This window comes from Planococcus citri, chromosome 3 (assembly GCF_950023065.1).
Source record: "Planococcus citri chromosome 3, ihPlaCitr1.1, whole genome shotgun sequence".
In the NCBI taxonomy this organism is placed as follows: domain Eukaryota; kingdom Metazoa; phylum Arthropoda; class Insecta; order Hemiptera; family Pseudococcidae; genus Planococcus; species Planococcus citri.
In genome coordinates this window covers 7,341,642-7,355,328 of record NC_088679.1, presented here as the reverse complement: position 1 = coordinate 7,355,328, position 13,687 = coordinate 7,341,642, and the positions used below count along the sequence as shown (strand labels likewise).

Sequence of the window (13,687 nt, the reverse complement as noted above, 5' to 3'; positions counted from 1 at the left end):
AATAAATGTGTACGTTCCTCTTCATCATCATCATTGAACTCTTTGACCTGGCAGGCATGGGCTGTCAGCTGAATCAGCTGGTAATGTACGAACTTGTATAGTGGCCACAAAAATGGGATTGTATATAGAATGTTTCATTCTCAATGTAAGGTTCAATTATGTCGCTTGAAATTTTTAATTACCTTTGTATTTATTCAAATTCTAAAATTGCAGAGTCACAGAAATATACTCATCACAAAAAACCATTGTTTTTACCCCTCAAAAAGTCTAAATACGATTTTTGAAAGCTTTTGCTCTCTCTTTGCTCACGTCAATCTGTTATTATGTTTCATCTAACAATTATAAATAGAAGTAAAAAAAATCCTGAAAAATCAAACATTTTAAAAATTTGGCCGAAATGTACGTCTAATGAGTCTAAATTGAGGTTATTTGACTCGTTGAATAGGAATTGAGTAACAATAGATAGATCAAATTTTTGAGTTCAAAAACAAATTTTCTTTTTTTTTCAATCTAAAATTTTTTTGATTTTTGGGGTTTGCAACTTTGCCAACATTCATTTTCCATCTAAAATGGGATTATACATAGAGACACACTTTCGAAAACAACAGCATTTTGAAGCCTTCAGCGTGATTTTTAATTTCTCCTGAATGTTTTAATTGGTGCAGAAGTAATGAAGCCGTGGAAATTTGAGCAACCTTTTCAGAGTGAACAGCTAGAGCACAAAAAAATTATAAAAGAGAAAGTATAAGTAGGTACTTCCTACGTTACAACAATCTAAGTACAAGTAGATACGTGGAAAACAGTCATTCATATGGTTTACCGCTTTAAGTACATAAAAGACCTCTAAGCAGAAAAAAATTGACGTAAGTACCTGAATAAAATATCCAACATATGTCATAAAACACACAAAAATTTGAAGAAAAAAAATACCCTGGTTTTTTTCATTAATTTGATAAAATAACAGGAAATTTTGATAAATTATTTATCATGGTGCGTAGGTATTAGTAATTTTTTGCTACCGAGTAATTGCACTATTTTCACGTTATCTGAACAAGATTAGACGTTTTGATTCATGTTGGTTTGTTGGTCAGTATTGCAGACTCTAGTCGATTCGCCACACTCTTGTTTTATTATTTTATACAGGCTAAAAATATAAGATATTTCTATACGCGCGTGATCCTACAAAATTCATTTCCGTTTTATAATTTTTAGATAAAAGGTTATCTACTCTAATATGTCAATCAAATTACGCGAAACATTTATTTCGATAGCCTTTTTGCTTCTCGTTTATTCAATTTCAGGTAAGTGAACGGTTAAATTGTTCGATTTTTATTCAAGTTTATCATTAAAGTGTATCTTTGGCCGATAATGGGGTTATATATGTACTATGTAGCTAAAAATTGAATCCTATACTTGCCTACTAAGACATCTTACTTACAGGTTTGAAAATTTCCCCCGAGGTTAAAGAACTAGAGTATAAGAAGAATGATACAATTACGTTGAATTGTACAAATAATGAGCCAGTAAGATGGTCTTCTCAGAAAGAGGTGAGTCATTGTGGTCGTTAATTATAGGTAAATAGAAGTCTTGGGACATAGTTCATTCATACTACGTATCTACCGATTTTGTTCAAAAAATTTTGTACTTGGGTTCCTACAATAGGAAATGAGGAAAATCGATATCATTGGCCCAGCCATGAGGCTGGTGGGATGGAAAAAAATATGTTAATATTTGTATTCAGCCCTCTCGAAAGCATGAATAAATATGTCACGTGATATAAAGATATTTGGCTCTTTTTTTCAATACTTTGATCAAAAGTTTGGGCTTCCTAAAGTGAAAACACTAGAACACAATTTTGAGTGAAATCGGAGTACTTGAACCCAAAAACAGGCTAATTTGACATGGAATGACCCATTTGTAAATCTTGTCAAATTAAATTACTCAATGTGAACAAAATTTGTAGGAAATCTCTAAATCAACATTAATTTTTGCAAATTTTTCTCTGTATAGATTAAGTATACCAACAAGAAATATAATTCATGGACTAAAAATGGCACTCATTTCACCTCACTTACAATTAATCCAGCTCACTACTCAGATACAGGATATTACATTTGTCAGACAGAAAATAATGCCAGTAACAATGCTCAGATATACGTATATGTTTTTGGTATGTATATACTGTAATGTATAGGTAATTTAAATAGCTATCACAAACAAAAGAATTACCAACTCGAGGTGCTTTCCTTCGATTTGAACAAAAATTTAAATTTTTGAAAAAACATCTCCTGAAACCTCCAAATTTTCGGCCAAAAATAACAATAGGTAGGTAAGGTATCTAAAGATCTTGAGTTTTTTCTTTTTCGAAAGGACCTTTTTTAGTAGCAGAATTTTTTATAAGATGAAAAACGCGAATAATCACGAACTATTGGTCAAAAAATAAACTCATTAAATAGGTCGAGAATAAACCACAACTAGATTTCCAGCTGCCCAAATTAATTTCCATCCGATCAAGAGAGAATTAAGAGTAAGAGCTGAAAAAAAAAAATCGAAAATCGCTCTAGATCCTGGAGGCACCAGAATAGGTAGAAATGGCGGAATCAAGTTCAGAGAGTCGAAGTCGATATTATTTTCAGAACTGATTTTTAAAAATTTCCAATTTTCAAAAAAGCGTCAAAAATTGAAATATTAATTTGGGCCACGATTTTGACAATTTCACACCAAACACTATCCAAAAATAGAATTCCTGTTGAAGTTCAAATCGAAGGCGGGCACCTCGAATAGTCCCTTCATTAGCTTTCTAACCATCATCAATTCATCCTGATACTTTTCATATTATAATACTCGTACTTGTGTGTCGATCAACGTTGGTTTTTTTTCAGATGAAGATCATGTAATCGCCGCAAGTTCTAACATAATAAATGCATCTACACATGATAAAGTTACAATACCATGCAAACCTACCTCACCAAACATAAATGTTTCCTTGACGAAAGATGATAGAAAAGTAGTAAGTTTTCTACAAGTAACTACGTATAAATATAAAAGATCTAGTATTTTGCCAACTTCACATAGGTAACCCAAAACTCTCTCTACGGATTTAAAATTGCCACACAATTTACTTATTAGATTAGGTACAAACGAAACTGTTTTTTTAGGAACCGATCGAAAAATATGACCCAAAAATTGGATACGTGATTTCCAACAATTTTCTCGATGACGCGAATTTTACTTGCTCAAATTCTCGAAATCAGAAAAAAATTGTATTCACAGTGACAGCCGATCGTAAGTTCAAGACTTTGCACTAATTACCTAATCATAAAAAAGTAAACGAAAAAATCAGTAATTCATCAATTGTTTTCCACAGCTCCATACAATAACTCATCTAATCCTAATAGTTTGGAAGTGGCTAATTCTAATTTCAACTATTCGATTTATGAAAATCAAACCGCCATGCTGAATTGTTCAGTAACTGCTCCTACCAATGTTAGAGTACAGTCGCTGGAATGGATAATCCCTCGACATGTCGAAAAGGTAGGTACCTACCTACCGACTGAAATCGTGAAACATACATTTTCACAATATTTCTATATGTGCAGAAAAACGTCGTGAATGGAAATGCCCTCACAGAAATAAGGCATCAAAAATTCAACACATTTTTCGGAACGCTCCTCATTCGCAACTTGACAAAAAATGATGAAGGAAATTACACTTGTAAAGTGACCGATGGAAATCGAAATACCAAAGTATTCACACATTTTTTACGCGTTGAAAGTGAGTAAATTAATAATATTTATAGTGTTTAAAATACACACGTATAGCAAAGAGATAAAACACAATTTAATTATGTATGTACTTGGATTAAATCAAACCAAATGATATGTACCACTAGGATAAAATTTTATTTGTATTTTTGCAGTTTATTTAAACGTCACGGTACAAGATGAAGTTCGCGAAGTCACAGTTATATCTGGATGGGATTCTTCTGCAGAATTTAAAGTTATTGTACAATCATTCCCCAACTACTCATTTGGATGGTAAGATACGTATTTATTTATGTTGGTTAATTTATTAGTATGGTAACAATTTTTGAAAAATTGAGAAAAAAAGACCAAAAACTTGAATTTTTTCGAGTTTTTGAAATAGGCAATAATAATGACCTGAGAAATTACCATCACTGACTACCTATACAATAATATTGATCTTCTGGACCATATTCTCAAGGCACGCTTTGCTTACTCCTCTCTTCATAAATTAATATAGGTAAGTAAAATCATTAAACTTTTGCTTCAGGTATGATCCACACGGTTTTGAAATACACCACAAACATAATTGGATTACGAATAGATCTAAGGATAATAAGTATAACATCACCAAAGATGGATCTACAATCAAGCTAAGAATTGATCATATTATAAGATTAGACGAATTCGGTACCTACTCCCTGACAGTTCGCAGTGATTTTCTCACCAAAACTGTGAATTTCAGTTTGATTGTCAAAGGTAACAAGGTATTTTATTACTTATGGTTTTTCTTAGAACACATACCTATAAAATCCGCTTGTTGATATCAGAAAAACCACGAATTACCCCTGGTGGCATCAACAACCTGGGATTATACAAAGTGAACATTTCTAGAGCTTATAACTTTACAATAACTGGAAATCCTTTACCACAAATTACATGGTCAGCTACACCTTGTAAAGACTTTCCCAGTTGTATAAACGGCACCTATAAAAAAATCCCGGTAAGATGATCAATTGAAATTGTGATGGTGTAGTATTACCATAACCTTCTTTAAACACACAAACGTAGCTTTTATTTTTACTCACAATTTTTTTTATGCGTTACTTCCGGACAGATTTCTTGGTATAATGAAACAATGGAGAATTTCAGAGTAAACTCTACTCTTCTATTCAAGTTGAATCACAGCATTATTGCGAAATGTGAAGCAAATAATTCACTAAATTCTTCCCTAGTATCGTTTCCTATTTTACTCGCAGGTAAAAATTATACTTGAGCATACAAAAAATTACCATTCATTTTCTAATGAATAACGAATGAGCAAATTGTTTTATGAGAACATCAATGATTGAGGAATTTATATTGGCATTTTCTTCATATTATAGACTATGAAGATGCTGTAACTACGGAAATTAAGAATCATTCGGTATCCATAACAGTTGGAGATGATGTTGAAATCATGTGCGCAGTGTCCAAATATTACTTCATGAATAACCTTGAATGGATGTTTGCAAAAGATCCAAAACTGGATCATAATTCTCACAGGAATAGAATTAATTCATCAGCTGGTAGGTATTTATGCCTAAATACTTTGTTACCTAGGTACTAGGTAGGTATTTTACAAACAGAGGGAACCTTTTGAAGTGGCACTATACGATTTAAATGAAACGAAGCTAAATGGGAAGAGTATGTCCTGACAACCCCCCCCCCTCCCCAAACTAAAATGTTAGATTCTGAACTCACTTTTTGGATTTTTGACAAATTTTTGAAAATTGTAAAAATTGAAAAAATCTACTTTAGGAGCGATTTTCAAACTTTTACACGAACCATGAAATCTAAAAATAAACTTGATGACCTGAAATTTTGGTTATCCCTAGTAAGAATGTTGACTAATGGGTATTTATGAGCATTTATATAGCTATAGGTACATAGTACACGCATAACTAATTGAGCAATTCTAATCACATGGAAATTCCTCACAGTAATTCGGATTGTAAATTCCACAACCAATTATTCATATATATCAACACTTCTCATCAAAAATGTGCAAAAAACTCATAATGGAACATACATATTTTGTCAAGCTGCCTTAACTGATGCGTTGAAAAGAAATGAATACGGAGTCCATGTTCCATCCAACAGTAATTCGGCATACTTGGAAGTTGTAGGTAAGATGATTCGATATGGACCTTTCACTCAATTTGATTATTGCGTTCATTTTTTAATGATTTATTTTTATTTTATTTCAATTAAAGACCCAGAACCACCTACTATTATTTTCTCTATGATGAAGAACGGCGATTGGCAAATTAGTCCCGGACAAAAAGTTGATTTTTTTATTAACATTGGAGGAAATCCTCCTCCTACTGTGCTTTGGTATAAGGTAATGTGCTTATTACCTATTTAATACATAGTTTCTTTCATGAATTTTCATGTTCATAATGAGATTTACCTATGGGAGAATTCATTAAAGGGGAAGAGAATGGTTTAACAAGACACTTTCTTCAGTCTTCCTTCTGCAAATTAAAGCAGAAGGACGAGGAAAAAAAAACACCTACAATATCCAGAAGAAATTTGACACTAATGAAGTAGTGATCTCTTATCAAATTTGTTGTGCTTAGGATAAAAAACCTGTGTCATTATGCACACGTATAACTTTATCTGGAGATAATAGAACTTTGACAATTGCGAAAGTCTCACAAGAGGATGAAGGAGTGTACTCATTTGTTGCCATCAATAAAGCTGGAAATGTTACAGATACAGTGCATATGATAATAGGTAGGTACCTAAGGATTTTCTTTCTTCTTATCAAATTATTGTATACTATGCTCAAAAATACTTAATCAAACAACTTTTTGTATCATTTAGGAGGAAATACGTACTTCAAGTATATTATCGGAGTTATAATTTTCCTCGTTCTATTATTAATTACGAAAGTAATTTTCGTAATAAGGAGACTTCGCAAAGAGAAAATGGTAGGTACTTTACCTTCCAACTCAATCATTGAATACCAAGTTATCCTTCAAGTTTAAGAGTACCTACATAGCTAGGTGTACTTATTCTAATTTTGAGCAATTCTTTCCAGAAATTACAAAGAATCTTAGAAGAATATGGATTGCAAGAGGGTAAAGGAAACGCAGTTCCCAGTCTAGACCCCGACTTGGACATTGCAGAACAAACTTCACTCATACCGTACAATAAAAAATATGAATTTCCCAAAGAGAAATTGGAATTCGGTAAACTGAACACGTGTGTCTTTCAGAAAACAAAAACCATCAACTCTCGCAAAACTCTACTCCTCTTTTTATTGAATTTTTTTCCAGGTAGAGTACTTGGATCTGGAGCATTTGGCGTGGTTAAAAAAGCAGAAGCTGATGGTATTGTTACAAAAGGTGTAAAAACAGTTGTAGCTGTAAAAATGGCTAAACGCCAAGAAGACTGGTTATGTATAAGAGCTCTCGCGTCCGAGTTGAAGATTATGATCTATTTGGGGAAGCATCCGAACGTCGTCAATTTATTGGGAGCTTGTACCAAGGATTTGATAAAAGGTCAGTTGAGTACTAATAATATGCAACTAGGTAGGTACCTACTTGGGAATTTGAATATCAGAAGAAATCATTAGAATTATTTTAACATTCTAGGTGAATTAGCGGTAATGGTAGAATATTGCAAGTATGGAAATTTACGCGATTTTCTATTGAAGCGAAGAAACAACTTTGTTAATCAAATTAACAAAAATGATGAAATTGATTTCACTGTCACCACTGCCAATTGGTAAGTAGCCAAATACCCTGGTAGATCCTCAGAAATTTCAACTTATTAGATTTTTATTCGAAGAGCTCACAGATTTAAAATTTGAGTGAAACGTCAAAATGATTTGGACTTATGCTTGAAGAATGAAGCATGACTATAGTATGTAATTGCTTCAATCCATAAATTAAAGCAAGATTTTCCCATAAATCATTTAAAAAAAAAAAAAAAAAAATAGGTAACTCACTTTTTCTGTACATATAGCTGAGAAGGTAGCGGACCTTATACGTATTCCATTATTCTACCTCTGAAACAAAAAACAAAAAAATGATGCATAAGTTGACTTGAATTACTTGAAATTAAACATTGAAATTTTGGTTTATTTTAATGATTTTGAACATAACTTATTCAAAAGAATTACAACATTAGGAACTTGTTTCAAAACTGAAAAAATAGAAACAAAAAAAGGGACTTTTTGACAGGCACAGGCAAAAATCAATGCCTTATGAAAATTTTGGGGGGAAAAGTACAAATTTCTACACAATTTTGGCAAAAATTATGACCACTTCACCATTTTATCAAAAAACTTTTTCCTAAGAATTTTGAAAAATAAATGAAGAGTCCAGGGAAAGAACCAGGTAAGTCACTTTTTTTCAAAACTGAGTTTAGGGTTGAATTAAATTCACACTGAGGAGTAGAAAAATGTAGTCTATTTACATTTTGAAAAAAATCTATTTTTCGTGGTTAAAATGGCCTTTAAAAAAAAGAGGAGAAGAGAAAAATGAGCCGAGACGAAATGTGAGGCGACAGGAAGAAAATTTCAACATCGTCAACTATTTAGAATACAAAAATTTTTCATTATGTCATCATAATAATCGATTTTCATCGAATTCAAGTTGTTGCGAAACACTGATTTTTCGATTTTTTGCTTGATTTTTTCACGAAAACAGTGACTTTTCAAGTCGTGACTGGCTCATCTCTTCATTTTTTTCATATAATGCCTCAAGTTGTGTTTGTGGGATGTTGTGTAATGTATTTCCAGTCATTACCTTGATGAAATTCAAATTCGCTACAAAATTGGAGCCTTCTGATACTTCAAAACGCCGTAACTCAGAAGTTTGAAAAAGTGACTTACCTGGTTCTTTCCCTGGACTCTTCAAATCATCACAACTTTTTGTTAACTCGCCAAAGATTAACACTCTCTGACAGCTTATAATGAAAACATTTTGAAAAAAAAACAGTTCCTACTTTTTTGGGCAATCTTGACAAGAACACAATGGTTCGACAATTTTGCCAAAAGTTGATACTGGTCACTTCTTGACTGTTTTGCTAAAAATTGACACCATTTGCAACTTTTCCAAAAATTGGCACTATTTGACAAATTTTCCAAAAATTGGTACCTTGGCAAAAAAAAGAAGGAACCTTATAAGCAAGCTTGGCGAATAACAAAGACTTTTATTCGACAATTTTGGAACAAAAGGACGCTCGGTGGCGTAGTGGGTTGAGCCATGGCTTTCTGAACAAGAGGTCACGGGTTCAAATCCCGCTAGAGACGCAGGCGTTAACGTGTATTGTATACATTGTAGTGCATTTAAAACATCTATTACATGTTAAGCTCCGAGCACCAGAACAGCACAGGCAACAGAAATGCACCCAATCTGTTGCCGGTATCAAAAAGCTGTAACCAGTTGAGCAACTATAGGTAGCGGTGATTACGGAACTCAGGGTTGTAAAAACCCGGCTAGTGGTGTATGAGTTACTTTGTAGATAGCGTAGAACACAATGGGAAACTACTATGTAAAAGCTGAAAACAATGTCGATTCCCTGGAATAATCGCTGTGGCAATAGGCATTTATTTTGCCTCACCCTGTTAGGGTAATCCTGACGACGGAACAAAGGGGACTTTTTGAACAGATAAGGCGAAAATCAATTCTTTTTGGATGTTTGGGGTGGAGAGGGGGTACAAGAATAATGGACTTACAACTTTTGAGAATGAGCGTGCCCTCAAAATGAAACATTATTCAAACCAAGTACTCAATTCGTTTGCAGACAATGTGCTCAGAATTGATTCATCATCAACGTCATAGTCGCAAGTCACTAGTGTGCCCCCCAATAACGACCACCACTCCTCTCTGTCTTGAGCTAGTGTGGCGGCAGTCGCAACTGAATCAACTATTTTCCAGACTATATCAGTCCACCTTGTTGGAGATCTTCCTCTTCCTCATGTTCCAGGGACCTTGCCAAAGAGAATTCCTTTTTCAATGTTTTCCTGTCCTCTTCTACAGCTATGTGTCCAAAATAACTCATTATCCTGGTTGTTTCTTGCAGTTGTTCCACAATTGATGCATTTGTATGGTGTGCAGCATATGGTATCTTCAACATCCTGCGCCATACCCACATTTCAAAGGCATCAATTCTTCTTCGATCATCTTGCTTCAATGTCCAGGTCTCCATTCCATCATTGACCTTTTAGTTATCTAGATGGCTACTCTTAACACAAAATTATCCCACTGCTTTTGTCACCAACTCTGTTGATTTCAAATTGGAAACAAACACATCTGCGCATGTATCAGGAAACGTGTGTGTGAATTTTGTTGTTAATGGATTAGAGTGGTGGTAATGGTGGTGATGTGTCGTGTTTACACTCATCAATTCTTGAGACATGCGCAGATGCGTTTGTTTCCAATTTGAAATTGACAGAGTTAGAGACATAACCAGTGACACAATTTTGAGTGTGAGTACCCTACTGACAAGAAAAATGCGGTTCAACGCATAAAACTGAGACTGCGTTTTTTGTTGCGTTTATGCCTGGCGTAATCTCGTAAATGCTGTGTGTAATTGCTTTTATGAAAGACCCCCTGGAGTGTGTGATGGCATAAACACAGTGCGGATGCAGTGAAAAAAACGTGGCCAACCTCAACAAAACTGGTTTCAGATATAACAGAGTAATAGCGGATTTGAAAAAACGTGGGCGTAATAGCTGAAAAGTGAGACTAAAACGCATATTTCTTGTCAATAGGGTAGCAGTCTATAGAACTAAAAGGCTAATGTGCTCCATATAAGAAAACTGGAAAAACTAGCATCCTGATTCAGTTGATGGTGACTTTTCTCAACCCGAGACATCACTGCTTTTCCACGAGCTATTTTTCTTCTAATTTCCTTGGCTGATCCTCCATCAGCATCCACAAGTTAACCCAACCAAATTACCAAATAAATAAATGAGTTCACTTTTTCAAATTCATTCAGGGCTTCAGATTCTGGTAAATATCCAGCTCTATCAAAAACCATGACCTTGGTTTTCCCCAAATTTATGAGGAGTCCCACGTCCTCACTGATCATCCTGACCTGCCTAATCAGTTCTGCCAGTTCCCCTTCATTTGTGGCTATTAAGGTGGTATCATCAGCCTAGCGGAGATTGGAGATTCTTCTTCCTCCTATCTTGATGCCGCATTCCCAGTTCTCCATGGCTTTTTGCATGATGTACTCGCCATAGATGTTGAACAGCAGAGGTGAGAGTATGCAGCCCTGAGAAAGAGGTAGACTCTTCGCCGCCTACTCTCACCATCATCTCTTTCTTGTCATACAGCGATTTGATCAGCTCAATTACTTTGGTGCTCTGGAACTCCCATCTCATGTAGTATCTCCGCCATCTCATAGGTAAAGCTTTGTCCAATTGACATAATAAAGGCCTTTGCATAATCAACGAAGCATAGTACTGCAGTCATCCAAAAAAAACTAAATCACTCTTCAAAAAAAGAATAACAATTGCCAAAATAACGACTTGATCAAAGGTGAAAAATCAATAGTGAATGAATGAATGAATGAATGAATGAATGAATGGATGAATCGTTAGTACCTAAATAAAATTACGTGAAGAAGCCACAATGAAACATCACCTCATTTTAAGGGAAAGTATGGTTTAAAAAAATCAACGTTTGGGATACCTTTACCTACCAACCTATCCCCGCCTAAGAAATGGATAAGTATCTATACCTATACACTGCTAGAGTGAAATCACCCCTTCAATGTTTAATTTCTTGACAATTTTAATTCAGAATAAATTTTCGCTTATTCAATTTTCAGGTATGAAAATGAAAATATTCCACGTATTGGAGAACCTGAAACCAAGAATATAAGTAAACTGACTGAAGACACTCCGATCGGTAATGCTCCAATCGTATTTCCTACAAAATATGTACAATTTTTTTGCGTCAAAAAATGAGGAGAATATTTCATTGTAACATCAGATTTCATATGACATTATTGTTCTCGTTTTCTTCATCGTTTTGCTTTAGGCGCGGACGGATATCTCATAAGTAATCATTCATATGATCCCGAATGGCGTTCAAATTACATGTCTGACGATGACGAATCTATCAATAAAACCATTAAAACTGAAGATTTGATTAATTGGTCGTTTCAAGTCGCTCGTGGTATGGAGTACTTGGCTAGTCGTAAGGTACATATTCTCTTTGAAAATTCCAATTCTTATTCTTTTCATTCAATCACTTCTCATGCAAAACGTTCCCTCCAAAGCATGTCGGTACCTACCTATGTACTTTCTAACCCAAATATTTCATTTTTTGCTTTTGTTTTTCCTTCAGATTTTACACGGCGATCTAGCTGCCAGAAACGTTCTTCTGGCGGAAGGCAACACTGTAAAAATCTGCGACTTTGGTCTTGCCAAGAGTATGTATCAAAATGAACAATATCAGAGTAGTAAAACTGTAAGTTTTTTTTTACAAAATACAAATTATTCTGAAAGCTTAGGTACATGCGATTCCTTTTTTGGCAACGATGTTTGGTTAATGCAAAACAATAACTTATTTTCTTACAGGTACTTCCTGTGAAATGGATGGCTATTGAATCTATTCGAGATAGAGTATTTTCAACGCAATCCGACGTGTGGTCTTTTGGTATTACAATGTGGGAATTTTTTTACTTGGCAGTTTCACCGTATCCAGGTACAGAGTTAATTCAACATTGCTAATCTGTTGATAAACAATACCTTTTCACGTACCTATTTAGACACATCACATGATCTATAATTTGCACTTATTTTTCCACAATCTATATCCTTCTTTCTCCTTTCTTTCCTTTTAATATGAATTCGAAAGATGACAACTCATGAGAGAGAAGTTTTTCAAGAATCAGAATCAGAGTCTCGTTACACTCACGATTCTTCTTCTTTTTTTAGGGCTGGAACGTATGACTGACTTGTATGATAAATTAGAATCTGGATACAGAATGGAAAAACCTAAATTCGCCACTAATAAAATGTAAGCATCGAGTTACAAAATACGAGTATCTCTTTTTCAATAAGAAAAGTAAAAAATCAACTCACAACTTCGAATTTCTACAGCTACGATGTGATGATAGATTGCTGGCATCACAATCCCAACTGCAGACCAACATTCACAGAACTATGCCAAGTGCTTGGAAACCTTCTCGAACATCCTATACAATCTGTGAGTTGAAGTTTCATAATTTTTTTTTCACTCAGAAGTCATATGCACTTGGAACTTTGACGAAAATGTTTGAATTTTCAGCAATCCAACACTTTAAATAAACCAAAAATAAATGAGACCATTGATGAAGCGTACGATAGAGATAACTATTTAAATATGAGTATTTTGAACTCGCCTCCACATCGAAATGAAACCCGTCAAGGTATGGATACGAGTACATCTGTTGCTGGGAATGCGAATCTTGAGGGATTAGTTGCCGAAAATGCGTATTATTTGGAATTGATTAATTTACCAGAAAATACAAGCACTTCATTATAAGTTAGGTGTAAATTACCTCTTTTGTTGTAAAGAGCAGTAAGGTGACTAATTCGCCTACTGGTGTCATGGCACATGGCTCATGGATTGATCTACCTATATTCTACACCAAACTAATCACTGTGATTGTTACAATTTTATGAAAAATTGATGATTTATTATTATTGCACGATGAATTTCAATTATTGTGGTATCTCTAGTCATTCGTTATTTTTTATAAGTGTTCAAATAAATGATTGACCTAGTCGAATATTTTGATAATTTTTACTTCAGAAATTCATTTTCTCCCACGATCCAGGAAACTACATACTTGAAGAGGGACGCAAAAAGTCATTAAGCATCTTATCGCCTCACGAACAGAACTAACTCATATCAACTTTGCACATCTTTTTTTCCACCATCTGCCTTTTT

General features: G+C 34.3%; 1 protein-coding gene across 1 annotated transcript; it reads left to right on the top strand.

Moving 5' to 3' along the window:
* Positions 1 to 1,085: 1,085 nt before the first annotated feature.
* LOC135841622 (vascular endothelial growth factor receptor 1-like) lies at positions 1,086 to 13,526 on the top strand. The gene is made up of 26 exons (XM_065358657.1): positions 1,086 to 1,301; positions 1,441 to 1,547; positions 2,011 to 2,170; positions 2,883 to 3,010; positions 3,159 to 3,285; positions 3,368 to 3,534; positions 3,600 to 3,774; positions 3,920 to 4,037; positions 4,294 to 4,502; positions 4,574 to 4,746; positions 4,861 to 5,002; positions 5,129 to 5,311; positions 5,726 to 5,911; positions 5,999 to 6,126; positions 6,365 to 6,521; positions 6,612 to 6,718; positions 6,829 to 6,979; positions 7,067 to 7,291; positions 7,385 to 7,517; positions 11,577 to 11,656; positions 11,789 to 11,952; positions 12,098 to 12,220; positions 12,331 to 12,457; positions 12,691 to 12,772; positions 12,856 to 12,961; positions 13,043 to 13,526. The coding sequence occupies exons 1-26, from the start codon at positions 1,235 to 1,237 to the stop codon at positions 13,277 to 13,279; spliced, it is 3,762 nt and encodes a 1,253-aa protein (XP_065214729.1). The 5' UTR covers positions 1,086 to 1,234; the 3' UTR covers positions 13,280 to 13,526.
* The last annotated feature ends 161 nt before the right edge of the window (positions 13,527 to 13,687 follow it).